We start from the raw sequence: 18,674 nt of genomic DNA on the forward strand, positions 1-18,674 counted from the left end.
CTGCGCGTGCGCCGGAAGTGTCGGTGGGCGGGGCCGCGAGACCGGAAGTGCGTGCGCGGCGGGGCCAAGATGGCGGCAGAGATGGAGGCGAAGCGGTTCGAGCACATGGGGCTGGACGGGCGGCTGCTGAGGGTGAGCGCAACGGGAGCGGGAGGGGAGTTCGGCCGGGAAGAGCGGGGGATTGGGAGGGCAGCCATCGCCAGGGTTCCGTGAGGGGTAAGGGATCCCTCTGAGGGGAGGGTTTGGGGGAAGAAGGGATGCGGACACCGGGGTGGCGTGGGGAGTTGTGGGGTCGCTCTGGGGACCCTCTGAGGGCACGGGGACACTGGGATCCCTCTGAGGGGAGGGGACATTGGAATCCCTTCAGGGATGGGGGGGTCTGAGAGGACACCGGAGATTGTCCCCATGGGGAGGGGGTGGCACCGGGACTGGCACCATTGTGGTGTCCCCGAGGTGGCACCGAGCTCTGTGCCCGCAGGCGGTGGCGGAGCTGGGCTGGGCAGTGCCCACGGCCATCCAGGCCCGCGCCATCCCGCTGGCCCTGGAGGGCCGGGATCTGCTGGCCCGGGCCAGGACCGGGTCTGGGAAAACGGGAGCGTACGGATTGCCCGTGCTGCAGAAACTGCTGAGCATCAAAGAGGTACCGGGGATACTGGGGGAACTGGGGATACTGGGGGAACTGGGGCTGCCCGTGCTGCACAAACTGCTGAGCATCAAAGAGGTACTGGGGAAACTGGGAATACTGGGGGGAACTGGGGATACTGGGGGGAACTGGGGCTGCACAAACTGCTGAGCATCAAAGAGGTACTGGGGGACTGGGGATACTGGGAATACTGGGGGACTGGGAATACTGGGGGAACTGGGGATACTGGGGGGAACTGGGATTGCCCCTGCTGCACAAACTGCTGAGCATCAAAGAGGTACCGGGGAACTGGGGATACTGGGGGGAACTGGGGATACTGGGGGGAACTGGGGGAACTGGGGGTACTGGGAATACTGAGAGTGCCCGTGCTGCAGAAACTGCTGGGCATCAAAGAGGTACTGGGGATACTGGGGGGAACTGGGAGCACTGGGGATACTGGGAATACTGAGAGTGCCCGTGCTGCACAAAGTGCTGGGCATCAAAGAGGTACTGGGGAAACTGGGAATACTGGGGGGAACTGGGGCTGCACAAACTGCTGGGCATCAAAGAGGTACTGGGGAAACTGGGAATACTGGGGGGAACTGGGGATACTGGGGGGAACTGGGGATACTGGGGGGAACTGGGGATACTGGGGGGAACTGGGGATACTGGGGGAACTGGGGCTGACCCCGCTGTCCCCCCGTGTCCCCAGGCGTCCCCAGCCGTGCCGCAGGCCGTGCGGGCGCTGGTGCTGGTGCCCTCTGCGGAGCTGGCACGGCAGGTCGGGCACACCCTGCGCCGCCTGGCCGCCTTCTGCGCCCGCCAGCTGCGCGTGGCCGAGCTCTGCGGCCACTCGGACCTCGCCGAGCAGCGGTCAGTGCCACCCTGTGCCACCCTGGGGTCCCCTGAGCCACCCTGGGGTCCCCTGAGCCAGCCAATGTCCCCTGACCCACCCAGTGTCCCCTGACCCACCCAGTGTCCCCTGACCCACCCTGGGGTCCCCAGAGCCACCCTGGGGTCCCCAGAGCCACCCAGTGTCCCCTGAGCCACCCAGTGTCCCCAGAGCCACCCAATGTCCCCTGACCCCCCCTGGTGTCCCCAGAGCCACCCTGGTGTCCCCTGACCCACCCTGGGGTCCCCAGAGCCACCCAGTGTCCCCAGAGCCACCCGGGGTCCCCAGAGCCACCCAGTGTCCCCAGAGCCACCCAGTGTCCCCTGACCCACTCTGGTGTCCCCTGACCCACTCTGGGGTCCCCAGAGCCACCCAGTGTCCCCTGACCCCCCCTGGTGTCCCTGAGCTGCCCCCCTGTGTCCCCAGGCTGGTGCCCCTGTGGTGGGCACAGCCTGGCCCTGACCCCTCCCTGGGTGTCCCCTCGATGTCCCCAAGCCCCCCTGACCCCCTGTGTGTCCCCAGGCCGGTGCTGATGGAGCAGCCGGACATCGTGGTGGGCACCCCCGGCCGTGTCCTGGCACTGGGTGTCCCCTGGGTGTCCCCTGGGTGTCACTGACCTCTCCCTGGGTTTCCTCTGGGTGTCCCCTGGGTGTCACTGACCTCTCCCTGGGTGCCCCCTGGGTGTCCCCTCACTGTCTCTGACCCCTGTGTGTCCCCAGGCCGGTGCTGATGGAGCAGCCGGACATCGTGGTGGGCACCCCGGGCCGTGTCCTGGCACACGTGGCCGGGCACAGCCTGGCACTGCGGCCCTGGCTGGAGCTGCTGGTGCTGGACGAGGCCGATCTGCTGCTGTCCTTCGGCTTCGGGGACGACATCCGCGCCCTGCTCTGGTGGGGACACCCTGGGGACAGGGGGGGACACGCTGGGGACACACTGGGGACACCCTGGGGACACCCTGGGGACATGGAGGGACACAGAGAAGGACATGGAGGGACAAGGAGGAGAAACCAAGGGGACACTGGGGAGATGGGGGGGAAACTGGGGGACAGGGAGGGGACACCCAGGGGACAGGGAGGGGACATGGGGGGACACCAGGGGACACAGAGAAGGACTCAGGGAGACAAGGATGGGATACTGGGGGGACACCTGGGGGGACAGGGAGGGGACACCCAGAGGACATGGAAGGGACAGGGAAGGGACACCCAGAGGACACCGGGGACAGGGAGGGGACACCCAGGGGACACACTGGGGACAGGGAGGGGACATGGGGGGACATCAGGGGACACAGAGAAGGATACAGGGGACAAGGATGGGATACTGGGGGGACCCCTGGGGAGACAGGGAGAGGACACCGGGGACAGGGAGGGACAAAGAGGAGAAACCAAGGGGACATCAGGGGACACCCTGGGGACACCCAGGGGACATGGGGGGACACAGTGAAGGACTCAGGGAGACAAGGATGGGATACTGGGGGGACAGGGAAGGGACACCCAGAGGACGCCGGGGACAGGGAGGGGACATGGAGGGACAAGGAGGAGAAACCGAGGGGACATCAGGGGACACCCTGGGGACACCCTGGGGACATGGGGGGGACACAGAGAAGGACACAGGGGACAAGGATGGGATACTGGGGGGACACCTGAGGGGACATGGAAGGGACAGGGAGGGGACACAGAGAGGGACACAGAGAGGGACAAGGAGGGGACACCAAGGGGACAACCAGAGGGGGACAGTGGGGGTGACAATGTGACAATGGGGGGGGACATGGGGGGACATAGAGAAAAACACAGGGGACAAGGATGGGATATTGAGGGGACACTTGGGGGGACAGGGAGGGGACACCCAGGGGAACATGGAAGGGACAGGGAGGGGACACAGAGAGGGACAAGGAGGGGACACCAGGGGGGACAGTGGGGGTGACAATGTGACAATGGGGGGGGACACAGGGAGACAGGGAGGAGACACCCAGGGGTGACACTGTGGGGACACCAAGGGGGACAGGGAGGGGACACTGAGAGGACAATGGGGGGGACACCAAGGGGGACAGGGAGGGGACACTGAGAGGACAGTGGGGGGACAGGGAGGGGACACTGAGAGGACAATGGGGGACACCAAGGGGGACAGGGAGGGGACACTGAGGGCTTTGGGGTCTTTAAGGTTTTGGGGTTCTCTGAGAGATTTTGGGGGTTTTGGAGCTATGAGATATCAGGCTGCACTGAGAATTTGGGGGGCACTGAGGGTTTTGGGGTCTTTAGGGTTTTGAGGTTCTCTGAGAGAATTTGGGGGGCACGGAGGGTTTTGGGGTCTTTAGGGTTTTGAGGTTCTCTGAGAGATTTTGGGGGACACGGAGGGTTTTGGGGTTCTCTGAGAGAATCTGGGGGGCACTGAGGGCTTTGGGGTCTTTAAGGTTTTGGGGTTCTCTGAGAGATTTTGGGGGTTTTGGAGCTATGATATTTCAGGCTGCACTGAGAATTTGGGGGTCACTGAGGGTTTTGGGGTTCTCTGAGAGAATCTGGGGGGCACAGAGGGTTCTGGGGTTCTCTGAGAGATTTTGGGGGTTTTGCAGCTATGAGATTACAGGCTGCACTGAGAATTTGGGGGGCACTGAGGGTTTTGGGGTTCTCTGAGAGGTTTTGGGGGACACTGGAGGAGGTTTTGACATTTCAGGGCACACTGAGGATTTGGGGGGGCACTGAGGGTTTTGGGGTCTTTAAGGTTTTTTTGGGGGCACTGAAGGGTTATGGGGGTTCTGGGTGGTTTTGGGGTGTTCTGGGTGGTTTTGGGGTGTTCTGGGTGGTTTTGGGGTGCCCGGGGGGGTTTTGGGGTGCCCCTGACCCCCCCGTGCCCCCCCAGCCACATGCCCAAGATCTACCAGGCCCTGCTGGTGTCGGCCACCCTGAACCCCGAGCTGGAGGCGCTGCAGGAGCTGGTGCTGCACAACCCCGTGAGGAATTTGGGGCGATTTTGGGACATTTTGGGGGGTCTGGGGTGAGGCCTGGGGGTTCCACACTGAAACACAAACCCCCCATTTCCTATTCCTGACCCCAAATCCCGTTCCAGGCGCGGGTTCTGTCCCCAGAGCTGCTCCCAGTTGTTCCCAGTTCCCATTTTGGGATCCTGACCCCAGATTCTCTGGGAGTTCCAGTTCCTAATCCCCAATTTCAGGTTTTTAACCCCAAATCCCCCAATTTTAGGTCCATGTCCTGCCCCCTGAGCCCCTTCTCCCGGGCAGTTCCCAATCCCCAATTTTGGGATTTTAACCCCAAATCCCCCAATTTTAGGTTCAGGTTCTCCCCCCCCGAGCCCCTTCTCCCGGGCAGTTCCCAATCCCCAATTTTGGGATTTTAACCCCAAATCCCATTCCAGATCCATGTCCTGCCCCTAGAGCCCCATCTCCCGGGCAGTTCCCAATCCCCAATTTCAGATTTTTAACCCCAAATGCCCAATTTGGGATTTGGCAGTTCCCCATGGGATTTTAACCCCAAATCCCCCAGTTTCAGGTCCATGTCCTGCCCCCTGAGCCCCTTCTCCCAGGCAGTTCCCAATCCCCAATTTCAGATTTTTAACCCCAAATTCCCCAATTTTAGGTCCATATTCTCCCTCCCGAGCCCCGTCTGCCCGGGCAGTTCCCAATCCCCAATTTCAGATTTTTCACCCCAAATCCCCCAATTTTAGGTCCATATTCTCCCCCTGAGCTCCATCTCCCAGGCAGATTTTTAACCCCAAATCCCCCAATTCCAGGTCCATGTCCTGCCCCCCGAACCCCTTCTCCCCAGCAGTTCCCAATCCCCAATTCGGGATTTGGCAGTTCCCCATGGGATTTTAACCCCAAATCCCCCAATTTCAGGTTTTTAACCCCAAATGCCCCAATTCCAGGTCCATATCCTCCCTCCCGAGCCCCGTCTCCCCGGCAGCTCGCAGCTGCAGCAGTTCCCAATCCCCAATTTCAGGTTTTTAACCCCAAATCCCCCAATTCCAGGTCCATATCCTGCCCCCCGAGCCCCGTCTCCCAGGCAGTTCCCAATCCCCAATTTTGGGATTTTAACCCCAAATCCCCCAATTCCAGGTCCATATTCTCCTTCCCATTTTGGGATTTTAACCCCAAATTCCCCAATTTCAGGTCCATACCCTCCCTACCGAGCCCCATCTCCCGGGCAGTTTCCAATCCCCCAATTTTGGGATTTTAACCCCAAATCCCCCAATTTTAGGTCCATATCCTGCCCCCCGAGCCCCATCTCCCCGGCAGCTCGCAGCTGCAGCAGTTTCCAATACACAGTTTGGGATTTGGCAGTTCCCTATGGGATTTTAACCCCAAATTCCCCAATTCCAGGTCCATATCCTGCCCCCCGAGCCCCGTCTCCCAGGCAGTTCCCAGTCCCCAATTTCAGGTTTTTAACCCCAAATTCCCCAATTCCAGGTCCATATCCTGCCCCCTGAGCCCCGACTCCTGGGCAGTTCCCAATCCCCAATTTCAGATTTTTAACCCCAAATCCCCCAATTTTAGGTCCATATCCTCCCTCCTGAGCCCCGTCTCCCCGGCAGCTCGCAGCTGCAGCAGTTCCTCAATCCCCAAGGCCCAGTTTGGGATTTGGCAGTTCCCAATCCCCAATTTTGGGATTTGGCAGTTCCCCATGGGATTTTAACCCCAAATCCCCCAATTTTAGGTCCATATTCTCCCTCCCATTTTGGGATTTTAACCCCAAATCCCCCAATTTCAGGTCCATATCCTGCCCCCCGAGCCCCGTCTCCCCGGCAGCTCGCAGCTGCAGCAGTTCCCAATACACAGTTTGGGATTTGGCAGTTCCCCAGTGCCCATTTTGGGATTTTAACCCCAAATCCCCCAATTTCAGGTCCATATCCTGCCCCCCGAGCCCCGTCTGCCCGGCAGCTCGCAGCTGCAGCAGTTCCCCAATGCCCAATTTGGGATTTGGCAGTTCCCCATGGGATTTTAACCCCAAAATCCCCAATTCCAGGTCCATATCCTGCCCCCCGAGCCCCGTCTCCCCGGCAGCTCCCAGCTGCAGCAGTTCCTCAATCCCCAATGCCCAATTTTGGGATTTTAACCCCAAATCCCCCAATTCCAGGTCCATATCCTCCCTCCCGAGCCCCGGCTCCCGGGCAGCTCCCAATCCCCAATTTGGGATTTGGCAGTTCCCCATGGGATTTTAACCCCAAATCCCCCAATTCCAGGTCCATATCCTCCCTCCCGAGCCCCGTCTGCCCGGCAGCTCCCAGCTGCAGCAGTTCCCAATGCCCAATTTGGGATTTGGCAGTTCCCCAATCCCCAATTTCAGGTCCATATTCTCCCTCCCGAGCCCCATCTGCCCGGGCAGTTCCCAATCCCCAATTTTGGGATTTTAACCCCAAATCCCCCAATTTTAGGTCCATATTCTCCCTCCCGAGCCCCTTCTCCTGGGCAGTTTCCAATCCCCCAATTTTGGGATTTTAACCCCAAATCCCCCAATTTTAGGTCCATATTCTCCCTCCCATTTTGGGATTTTAACCCCAAATTCCCCAATTCCAGGTCCATATCCTGCCCCCCGAGCCCCGTCTGCCCGGCAGCTCGCAGCTGCAGCAGTTCCAGCTGCGCTGCCCCACCGAGGAGGACAAGTTCCTGCTGCTGGCGGCGCTGCTGAAGCTGCGGCTGCTGCGGGGGCGGGCGCTGCTCTTCGTGGGCAGCCTGGCCCGCGCCTTCCGCCTCAAGCTCTTCCTGGAGCAGTTCGGGATCGCGGCCTGCGCCCTCAACCCGCAGCTGCCCGCCCGCTCGCGGTGAGTATGAGGGGTTTGTGGGGTTTGTGGGGTTTGTGGGGTTTGTGGGGTTTGTGGGAATTGTGGGAATTGTCATTTGTGCCCTCAACCCGCAGCTGCCCGCCTGCTCACGGTGAGGCCTGAGGGGTTTGTGGGGTTTGTGGGGTTTGTGGGAATTGCCATTTGAGTCCCAAATTCCTGAATTTTCACCTGATCCCAGTGATTTCTGAGGGGAAAGAATGGGGTGGGATTTGTGGGAATTGCCATTTGTGCCCTCATTGAGTCCTCAACACGCTCCTGCCTGTGGGATCCTGGTGAGTCCTGGTGGGATTTATGGGATTTATGGGGTGAGATTTGTGGGAATTGCCATTTGAGTTCTCATTGAGTGCTCAACCCACGGCTGCCTGTGGGATCCTGGTGAGGCCTGGTGGGATTTATGGGGTTTGTGGGGTTTGTGGGAATTGCCATTTGTGCCCTCAACCCGCAGCTGCCCGCCCGCTCGCGGTGAGGCCTGAGGGGATTTATGGGGTTTGTGGGGTTTGTGGGAATTGTGGGGTTTGTGGGAATTGTCATTTGTGCCCTCAACCCGCAGCTGCCCGCCCGCTCACGGTGAGTTTGTGGGGTTTGTGGGGTTTGTGGGAATTGTCATTTGTGCCCTCAACCCGCAGCTGCCCGCCCGCTCACGGTGAGGCCTGGTGGGATTTATGGGGTGGGATTTGTGGGAATTGCCATTTGTGCCCTCATTGAGTCCTCAACACGCTCCTGCCTGTGGGATCCTGGTGAGGCCTGGTGGGATTTATGGGGTTTGTGGGAATTGTGGGGTTTGTAGGAATTGTGGGAATTGTGGGAATTGCCATTTGTGCCCTCAACCCGCAGCTGCCCGCCCGCTCACGGTGAGTGTGGGGGGTTTGTGGGGTTTGTGGGGTTTGTGGGGTTTGTGGGAATTGTGGGGTTTGTGGGGTTTGTGGGAATTGTCATTTGTGCCCTCATTGAGTCCTCAACACGCTCCTGCCTGTGAGTCCTGGTGGGATTTATGGGGTTTATGGGGTGGAGTTTGTGGAAATTCCCATTTGAGTCCCAAATTCCTGAATTTTCACCTGATCCCAGTGGTTTCTGAGAGGAAAGAATGGGGTGGGATTTATGGGGTGAGAATGTTCGTTTGTGTCCTCAACCCGCTGCTGCTTGCATGATCCTGGTGAGTCCTGGTGGGATTTGTGGGAATTGCCATTTGAGTCCCAAATTCCTGAATTTTCACCTGATCCCAGTGGTTTCTGAGGGGAGACAATGGGGTGGGATTTATGGGGTGGGATTTGTGGGGTGGGATTTATGGGGTGGGATTTATGGGGTGGGATTTGTTGGAATTCCCATTTGTGCATTGAATCCCCATCGTGTCCCAGGTGCCCGGTGGCACTGGGCTGTCCCGGGTGACGCTGGGGTGATGTCCCTGTCCCTGTCCCTGTCGCTGTGCCACAGGTGCCACGTCATTGCCCAGTTTAACCGGGGTCTCTACGATTACATCGTGGCCACCGACGAGGAGGGGCCGGCGGAGCCCCCCCGGCACCGCCCGCGCAGGGCGGGCACGGCCAGGTCAGGATGGGGACACTGGGGTGGCACTGGGGTGGCACTGGGGACAGCCAGGACATGGCCAGAGCCCCCCCGGCACCACCCGCGCAGGGGGGGCATGGGCAGGTCAGGATGGGGACAATGGGGACATTGGGGACAGTGGGGTGGCACTGGGGACAGCCAGGTCAGAATGGGGACACTGGGGACATTGGGGACACTGGGGTGGCACTGGGGACATTGGGGACAGCCTGAGCCCCCCCGGCACCGCCCGCGCAGGGCGGGCACGGCCAGGTCAGGAAGGGGACTGTGGGGACATTGGGGTGGCACTGGGGACATTGGGGACAGCCAGGTCAGAATGGGGACACTGGGGTGGCACTGGGGACATTGGGGACAGCCTGAGCCCCCCGGCACCGCCCGTGCAGGGGGGGCACGGCCAGGTCAGAATGGGGACACTGGGGTGGCACTGGGGACATTGGGCACAGCCAGGGCATGGCCAGAGCCCCCCTGGCACTGCCTGCACAGGGGGGGCACAGCCAGGTCAGAATGGGGACACTGGGGACAGTGGGGTGGCACTGGGGACACTGGGGACAGTGGGGTGGCACTGGGGACATTGGGGACAGCAGGGTGGCACTGGGGACAGCCAGGTCAGAATGGGGACATTGGGGTGGCACTGGGGACAATGGGGACAGCCAGAGCCCCCCTGGCACTGTCAGCACAGAGGGGGCACAGCCAGGTCAGAATGGGGACACTGGGGACACTGGGGTGGCACTGGGGACATTGGGGACAGCCAGAGCCCCCCCAGCACTGTCAGCACAGGGGGGGCACGGCCAGGTCAGAATGGGGACACTGGGGACACTGGGGACAGCAGGGTGGCACTGGGGACAGCCAGGTCAGATTGGGGACAGCCAGGACATGGCCAGGTCAGCTTGGGGACACTGGGGACAGCCAGGTCAGACTGGAGACAATAGGGACAGCAAGGGGACATTGGGGACAGCCAGGTCAGCCTGGGGACATCTTGGGGACACTGGGGATGGCGCTGGGGACAGCAGGGACGGTGGGTGGGATGGAGACTGGGACCCGTGTCCCTGACCCCAGGGTGTGGGGAGCAAGGGTGACAGGAAGGGACAGTCCCCGCGGTGTCCCCCTGTCCCTGACTGTCCCCATGTCCCCCCCAGGAAAGGTGACAAGAAGGGTGACAAGAAGGGTGACAAGAAGGGACAGCCCCCGCCGTGTCCCCAGGACCCCGAGTTCGGGGTCTCTCGTGGCATCGATTTCCAGAACGTCGCCGCCGTCATCAACTTCGATGTCCCCAACTCGGTGGAGACGTACATCCATCGAGTGGGCAGGTGTGACATGGGGACACCAGGGGGACACCAGGGCCACCACTGTGTCCTCAGGGTCACAACTTCAATGTCCCCAACTCGGTGGAGACCTACATCCATCGTGTGGGCAGGCGGGACACGGGGACACCACGGGGCCACCACGGGGACACCAGGAGGGTCCCAGGGTCACAACTTCAATGTCCCCAACTCGGTGGAGACGTACATCCATCGAGTGGGCAGGTGGGACACCACGGGGTCACCAGGGGGTCACCAGGGCCACCACAGGGTCACCAGGGGGGTCCCAGGGTCACAACTTCGATGTCCCCAACTCAGTGGAGACGTACATCCATCGTGTGGGCAGGTGGGACACGGGGTCACCATGGGGACACCACGGGGACACCAGGGGGGTCCCAGGGTCACAACTTCAATGTCCCCAACTCGGTATTGTCCTACATCCACTGTGTGGGCAGGTGGGACATGGGGACACCACGGGGTCACCACGGGGACACCAGGGCCACCACTGTGTCCTCAGGGTCACAACTTCGATGTCCCCAACTCGGTGGAGATGTACATCCATCAAGTGGGCAGGTGGGACACTGGGGACACCAGGGGGACACCAGGGCCACCACAAGGTCACCAGGGCCACCATGGGGACACCAGGAGGGTCCCAGGTCACAACTTCAGTGTCCCCAACTCGGTATTGTCCTACATCCACCGTGTGGGCAGGTGGGACACTGGGGACACCACGGGGTCACCACGGGGTCACCAGGGCCACCACTGTGTCCTCAGGGTCACAACTTCAATGTCCCCAACTTGGTATTGTCCTACATCCATTGTGTGGGCAGGTGTGACATGGGGACACCAGGGCCACCACAGGGTCACCAGGGCCACCATTTCAATGTCCCCAACTTGGTATTGTCCTACATCCACCGTGTGGGCAGGTGGGACACGGGGACACCATGGGGACACCAGGGCCACCACTGTGTCCTCAGGGTCACCAGGGGGTCACCAGGGCCACCACGAGGTCCCCAGGGATGTCCAAGTGTCCCTGTCCCCATGGTTCCTGGTGTCCCCATGGGTGTCCCCACGGTCCCTGGGTCCTGTCCCTGTCCCCACGGTGTCCCCACGGTGTCCCTGTCCCCATGGTGTCCCTGTCCCCATGCTGTCCCTGTCCTCATGGTTCCTGGTGTCCCCACGGTCCCTGGGTCCTGTCCCTGTCCCCACGGTGTCCCCACGGTGTCCCTGTCCCCAGGACGGCGCGTGGCGACAGCCCTGGCACGGCGCTGACGCTGGCACTGCCCGACGAGCTGGAGGGGCTGCGGCGCATCGAGGACACGCTGGCAGCAGGTGGCACTGGGGACACCGGGGGGGTTTGGGGACACTGAGGGGACACTGAGGTGACACCGAGGTGTCCCCAATGTCCCCACAGAGAACGGGCAGTCGATGCTGCAGCCCTACGAGTTCCGCATGGAGGAGATCGAGACGCTGCGGTACCGCTGCCGGGTGAGGGGACAGCGAGGGGACACTGAGGGACACTGAGGGGACACCGGGGGGACACCAAGGGGACACCAAGGGACACTGAGGGGACACTGAGGGGACACTGAGGGGACACCGAGGGGACACCGAGGGGACATTGAGGGGACACTGCAGGGACACTGAGGGGACAGGCATGGCCCTGCTGTCCCCAGTGTCCCATTCATGTCCCCAATGTCCCAGTGATGTCCCCAACGATGTCCCCAATGTCCCCAGGACGCCATGTGTGCTGTCACCAAGCAGGCCTGTCCCAATGATGTCATTAATGTCCCATTAATGTCCCCAGTGTCCCCATTAATGTCCCCATTAATGTCCCCAATGTCCCCATTAATGTCCCCAATGTCCCAATGATGTCCCCAATGTCCCCATTGATGTCCCCAATGTCCCCAATGATGTCCCCAATGTCCCATTAATGTCCCCATTAATGTCCCCAATGATGTCACTAATGTCCCCAATGTCCCCATTGCTGTCCCCAGGACGCCATGCGCGCCGTCACCAAGCAGGCCTGTCCCCATTAATGTCCCCATTGATGTCCCCACTGTCCCCAGGACACCATGTGTGCTGTCACCAAGCAGGCCTGTCCCAATGTCCCATTAATGTCCCCAATGTCCCAGTAATGTCCCCAATGTCCCCAATGTCCCCATTAATGTCCCATTAATGTCCCCATTGCTGTCCCAGGACGCCATGCGCGCCGTCACCAAGCAGGCCTGTCCCAATGATGTCATTACTGTCCCCAATGTCCCATTGCTGTCCCAGGACGCCATGCGCGCTGTCACCAAGCAGGCCTGTCCCAATGTCCCCAATGATGTCATTACTGTCCCCAATGTCCACAATGTCCCATTAATGTCCCCAATGTCCCAATGATGTCATTAATGTCCCCATTGCTGTCCCCAGGACGCCATGCGCGCCGTCACCAAGCAGGCCTGTCCCAATGTCCCCATTGATGTCCCCAATGTCCCCAATGTCCCCATTAATGTCCCCAATGTCCCCAGGACGCCATGCGTGCCGTCACCAAGCAGGCCTGTCCCAATGTCCCCATTGATGTCCCCAATGTCCCCAATGTCCCCATTAATGTCCCCAATGTCCCCAGGACGCCATGCGCGCGGTCACCAAGCAGGCCTGTCCCAGTGTCCCCAATGTCCCATTAATGTCCCCAATGCCCCATTAATGTCCCCAATGTCCCAATGATGTCATTAATGTCCCCATTGCTGTCCCCAGGACGCCATGCGCGCCGTCACCAAGCAGGCCTGTCCCCAATGATGTCATTAATGTCCCCAATGTCCCCAATGATGTCATTATTGTCCCCATGTCCCCAGGACGCCATGCGCGCTGTCACCAAGCAGGCCTGTCCCAATGTCCCCAATGTCCCCAATGTCCCCAATGTCCCCATTAATGTCCCCATTACTGTCCCCATGTCCCCAGGACGCCATGCGCGCCGTCACCAAGCAGGCCGTGCGCGAGGCGCGGCTGCGGGAGCTGCGCCAGGAGCTGCTCAACTCCGAGAAGCTCAAGGTGAGACCCCAAAACTGGGGAAAAAACCCCAAAATTGGGACTTAAAAAAACCCTAAAATGGGGATAAAAAACCCCACTAAAATTAAGATGGATGCTTTAAAAAATGGGATTAAAAATACCCAAAATTGGGATTAAAAAAAACCAAAATTGAGATGAAAAAATCTCCAAAATTGAGATTAAAAAAACCCCAAAATTTGGATTAAAAAATACACAAGATGTGAATAAAACCCCCAAAATTGGGATTAAAAAACCCCAAAATTGGGATTAAAAAAACCCCAAAATTGGGATTAAAAAAACCCAGAAATTTGGATTAAAAAATACAAAAGATGTGAATAAAACCCCCAAAATTGGGATTAAAAAACCCCAAAATTGGGATAAACCTCCCAAAATTTGGATTAAAAAACCCCAACATTTGGATTAAAAAAACCCAAAATTTTTATAAAAAGCCCTAAAATTTGGATTAAAAACCCCAAATCTTTTTGGGATTTCCTCCACAACCCCTCAATTTTAACCTGATTTTTGCCATTTTGGGGGAGGGATTTCCTTGCTGTGATTAACAAATTATTGATTAATTCTCAATTAAGGGTTAATTAATGGTTAATTAATGAATTCCAGGTGTATTTTGAGGACAATCCCCGGGACCTGCAGGCTCTGAGGCACGACCGGCCCCTGCACCCGGCAAATGTGCAGCCACACATGGGCCACGTGCCCGAGTACCTGGGTACCAAAATGGGGCAAAAAAGGGGGAAATTGGGAAAAAATGGGAAAAAATGGGAAAATAGATGAAATTTGGGGAAAAAACAGGGAAAAAATGGGAAAAAAATTGAGATTTTAGGGGAAAAATGGGGAAGTGGGAATGGGATCAACCACACATGGGCCACGTGCCCGAGTACCTGGGTACCCAAAAAGGGGGAAATTGGGGGAAAAATGGGAAAAAAGGGAAAAATGGGAAAAAATTGAGATTTTGGGGAAAAAAATTTGAGATTTTGGGGGAAAAATGGGAACTGGGAATGGGATCAGCCCCATGTGCCCGAGTGCCTGGGTACCCAAAAATGGGGCAAAAAAGGGGGAAATTGGGACAAAATGGGGAAAAATGGGAAAAAAGTTGAAATTTGGGGAAAAAACAGGGAAAAAATGGGGAAAATTTGGAATTTTGGGGAAAAAATGGGAAAAAATTTGAGATTTTGGGGGAAAAATGGGGAACTGGGAATGGGATCAGCCCCATGTGCCCGAGTACCTGGGTACCCAAAAATGGGGCAAAAAAAAAGGTGGAAAATGGGGAAAAATGGGGAAAAATGGGAAAAAATGGAAAAAAAAGTTGAAATTTGGGGAAAAAATGGGAAAAAATTTGAAATTTGGGGGAAAAAATGGGGAAAAATTGAGATTTTGGGGTAAAAATGGGGAACTGGGAGCAGCTTCAGCCCTACCTGAGTACCCAAAAATGGGGCAAAAAAAGAGGGAAATTGGGAAAAATGGGCGGGAAAATTGAAAATTTGTGGAAGAAAAAGGGAAAATTGGGGAAATTGGGGTTTGGGGTGAGAATTGGGGAAATTTTGGGGTAATTTTGGGGTGCTCTGACCCCTTTGTGCCCCCCAGTGCCCCCCAGCCTGCGCGGCATCGCCGACCCCAACCCCAAAAAGAGGAAATGGCCCCGAGGGGGGAAGAAGGTGAGGGACCCAAAATTCCTGAAAAATTCCCCAAATTCCCTCCCAAAATCCCCCAAATTCCCTCCCAAAATCCCCAAAATTCCATCCCAAAATCCCCAAAATTCCCTCCCAAAATCTCCCAAATTCCCTCCCAAAATCCCAAATTCCTCCCAAAATCCCCCAAATTCCATCCTCAAAATTCCCAAATTCCATCCCAAAATCCCGCAAATTCCCTCCCAAAATCTCCCAAGTTCCCCCCCACAATTCCATCCCAAAATCTCCCAAATTCCATCCTCAAAATTCCCAAATTCCCTCACAAAATCTCCCAAATTTCCTCCCAAAATCTCCCAAATTCCCTCCCCAAATCTCCCAAATTCCCTCCTCAAAATCCCCCAAATTCCCTCCCAAAATCCCCAAATTCCCTCCCCAAATCCCCCAAATTCCCTCCCAAAATCCCCCAAATTCCATCCCAAATTCTCCCAAATTCCCTCCCAAATTCCCTCATAAAATCCCCAAAATTCCCTCCCAAAATTCCCAAAAATCCCAAAATTCCATCCCCAAATCCCCAAATTCCCCTCAAAAATCCCCAAATTCCCCCAAATTCTGCCCCCAAACTTCCTCCAAAATCCTCCAAATTCTCCCTGAATTCCCCCCCAAATCCCCAAAGCCCTGAACCCAAAATTCCCCCAAAGCCCCAAATCCCCCCTGCAATTTCCCCCAAATCCCCATAAAATCTCCCCCAAATCCCCCACAAATTCCCAAATCCCCCAAAATCTCCCTCAATCCCCCCAAATCTCCCTGAACCCCCAAATCCCCAAATCCCCAATCCCCGAAATCCTCCTCAATCCCCCAAATCCCCTAAAATCTCCCCCAAATCCTCCTCAAACTCTCTCAAATCCTTCCTGAACCCCCAAACCCCCTTAAATCCCCCCAAGTGCCCATTCCCCCCAAATCCCCCTGAACCCCCAATCCCCCCAAGTCCCCTCAAATCCCATAAAATCTCCCCAAATCCTCCTCAGACTTTCCCAAATCCCCCTGAACCCCAAATCCCCCCAATCCTCCCCAATTCCCCCCAAATGCCCCAAATCTCCCTCCCCCAGTCCCCCCTGAACCCCCAATCCCCCCGTGTTCTCCCCGTTTTCCCGCAGCCCCGCGGCTCCGCCAATCCCCTGCAGAGCTTCAGCTTCGCCCGGCGCGGGAACCGACGGGGGGCAAAGGGGGCACCCTGAGCCTGGCACAGCTGGGGGCACCCTGAGAGCCTGGCACAGCTGGGGCACCTCCTGAGAGCCTGGGCACCTCCTGGGTACCCTGAGCCTGGCACAGCTGGGGGCACCCCTGGCACCCCTGAGAGCCTGGGGCACCCCCTGGGCACCCTGAGAGCCTGGCACAGCTGGGGGCACCTCCTGAGAGCCTGGCACCCCCTGAGAGCCTGGCACAGCTGGGGGCACCCTGAGAGCCTGGCACAGCTGGGGCACCCCTGGGCACCCCCTGAGCCTCGCACAGCTGGGGGCACCTCCTGAGAGCCTGGGCACCCCCTGAGCCTGGCACAGCTGGGGGCACCCCCTGGGCACCCCCTGAGAGCCTGGCACCCCCTGGGGCAACTGGGCACACCTGGGGCACCCCTGAGTCTGGCACCTCCTGGGCCTGGCACCCCTGAGAGCCTGGCACACCTGGGGCACCTGGGCACCCCCTGGGCACCCTGTGCCTGGCACACCTGGGGGCACCCCCTGAGCCCCTGGGCACCCCCTGAGTGCCTGGCACCCCCTGGGCATACCCTGGGGCACCCCCTGAGCCTGGCACACCTGGAACACCTGGGCACCCCCTGGGGGCACCCTGTGCCCTGGGCACCCCCTGGGGGCACCCTGTGCCCCTGGGCACTCCTGAGAGCCTGGCACACCTGGAGCAACTGGGCACACCTGGGGACACCCCTGGGTACCCCCTGAGCCTGGCACACTCTGGGCACCCCCTGGGCCGGGCACCCCCTGAGCCTGGCACTCCCTGAGACAACCTGGGCACCCCCTGAGAACCTGGCACACCCTGGGCACCCCCTGGGCACCTGGGAGTACCTGGGGACCCCCCCTGTGCCACCCTGGGGTCACCACTGCCACCCCCCGTGCCACCCTGCGGACCCACCTGTGCCACCCCTGTGCCACCGCGGGGGTTGGTGCCCAATAAAGGTGCCAAGGAGCCGCTCCGGTGTCCCCTGGTGTCCCTTGGGGCGGGCTGGGCGCGGTGCCAGGCGGGTGCCAGGGACGCTGCTGTGGGCAAAGGTGCCAGGGCAGTGCCAGGGCAGTGCCCCGTTATCTGTGCCCGTTATCTGTGCCCCCGATTGTCCCAAGGCCGCCGGGCCATAAACAGCGGGACAGGGACACCCGGGGGTGGCACCTCTGGGGGCACTGCAGGGACTGGCACGGGCTGGGGGTGGCACCGGGACCCGGGGGGGGGCGGGTGTGGCACTGCCCCACCCTGGTGGCATCGGGGACAGGCGGGCACTGGACGGGGACAGAGGGCACTGGGTGGCACTGGGATGGCACAGCACTGGCACAGAGGGGTGGCACAGCACTGGCACTGGGATGGCACAGCACTGGCACACTGGGATGGCACAGACCTGGCACACTGGGATGGCACAGCACTGGCACACTGGGATGGCACAGACCTGGCACACAGGGATGGCACAGCACTGGCACACTGGGATGGCACTGTCACACTGGGAGGGCACAGCACTGGCACACTGGCACAGCACTGGCACACTGGGATGGCACCAGGATGGCACACAGGGATGGCACAGACCTGGCACACGGGGATGGCACAGACCTGGCACACAGGGATGGCACAGCACTGGCACACTGGGGTGGCACAGTACTGGCACACGGGGGTGGCACAGCACTGGCACACTGGGATGACACTGGCACACTGGGATGGCACTGGCACACTGGGAGGACAAAGACCTGGCACACAGGGATGGCACAGCACTGGCACGGGTATGGCACTGGCACACTGGGATGGCACCAGGATGGCACTGTCACATGGGGATGGCACTGTCACTCTGGGATGGCACAGCACTGGCACACGAGGCTGGCACACAGGGATGGCACTGTCACACGAGGCTGGCACGACGCTGTCACATGGGGATGGCACCAGGATGGCACTGCCGCTATCAGGATGGCACTGTCATACAGGGCGTGGCCCTGGCACCGCCGGGATGTCACCGGGACAGAGGGCACCGTGCTGACCCTGGCACCGCCGGGATGGCACCAGGATGGCTTTGGCACCGCCGGGATGGCACCAAGGTGGCCCTGGCACCGCCGGGATGGCACCAGGATGGCCCTGGCACAGCACACCCGGGCATCACCCCCGGGATGTGGCACTGCCACTGTCACAGGTGCCCGTGGGTGACGTCCCTGTGCCACCCGTGCTCCCCAAATCTGCACCCATGGGTGCCCCCGATGCCACCCTGGTGCCACTCTCTGCCCCCCTGTACCCCCAAATCCCCATTTTTTCCCCATTCCGGTGCCCATGGGTGCCACCCTGAACTCGCCCGTTTTCTCCCCATTTCGGTGCCCATCGATGCCACCCCGACCTCCCAAATCCCCGTTTTCTCCCCATTTTGGTGCCACCCCGAGCTCCCAAATGCCCGTTTTCTCCTTATTTTGGTGCCCATCGGTGCCACCCCGCGCTCCCAAACCCCCGTTTCGGTGCCCATCGGTGCCACCCCGCGCTCCCAAACCCCCGTTTCCCCCGTTGCGGTGCCCGCGGGTGCCACCCGTGCCCGCCCCGCCCGGGCCGATCGATCGATCGGGTTAATGATCGATCCGCGCGGGGCTGATTGGCCCCGG

General features: G+C 59.5%; 1 protein-coding gene across 2 annotated transcripts; it reads left to right on the forward strand.

The window, feature by feature from the left end:
• The first annotated feature begins 41 nt into the window (after positions 1-41).
• Positions 42-16,570, forward strand: DDX56 (DEAD-box helicase 56). Of its 2 annotated transcripts, XM_064731273.1 has the most exons (16): positions 42-132; positions 479-640; positions 1,335-1,495; positions 2,234-2,404; positions 4,368-4,458; positions 7,039-7,283; positions 8,736-8,849; positions 10,001-10,171; positions 11,400-11,494; positions 11,577-11,650; positions 13,103-13,192; positions 13,808-13,913; positions 14,789-14,859; positions 15,987-16,061; positions 16,411-16,432; positions 16,557-16,570. In XM_064731273.1, exons 1-15 carry the CDS (start codon positions 70-72, stop codon positions 16,414-16,416), a joined length of 1,695 nt encoding a protein of 564 aa, XP_064587343.1. In that variant the 5' UTR covers positions 42-69; the 3' UTR covers positions 16,417-16,432; positions 16,557-16,570. The 2 variants fall into 2 exon arrangements, with proteins under 2 accessions (XP_064587343.1, XP_064587342.1); XM_064731272.1 differs by lacking the exon at positions 16,557-16,570 and having other exon boundaries at positions 15,987-16,097; positions 16,220-16,429.
• The last annotated feature ends 2,104 nt before the right edge of the window (positions 16,571-18,674 follow it).

Source organism: Zonotrichia leucophrys, chromosome 22, assembly GCF_028769735.1.
Source record: "Zonotrichia leucophrys gambelii isolate GWCS_2022_RI chromosome 22, RI_Zleu_2.0, whole genome shotgun sequence".
Classification (NCBI taxonomy): Eukaryota; Metazoa; Chordata; class Aves; order Passeriformes; family Passerellidae; genus Zonotrichia; species Zonotrichia leucophrys.

What these genes read in the sequence shown, in the direction of transcription:
- DDX56 (XM_064731273.1), top strand. Translation starts at nt 70, where the DNA reads ATGGCGGCAGAGATGGAGGCGAAGCGGTTCGAGCACATGGGGCTGGAC. An exon ending in CGAGGACACGCTGGCAGCAG is followed by an intron (nt 11,495 to 11,576) that starts GTGGCACTGGGG and finishes ATGTCCCCACAG; the next exon opens with AGAACGGGCAGTCGATGCTG. An exon ending in CCACGTGCCCGAGTACCTGG is followed by an intron (nt 13,914 to 14,788) that starts GTACCAAAATGG and finishes TGTGCCCCCCAG; the next exon opens with TGCCCCCCAGCCTGCGCGGC.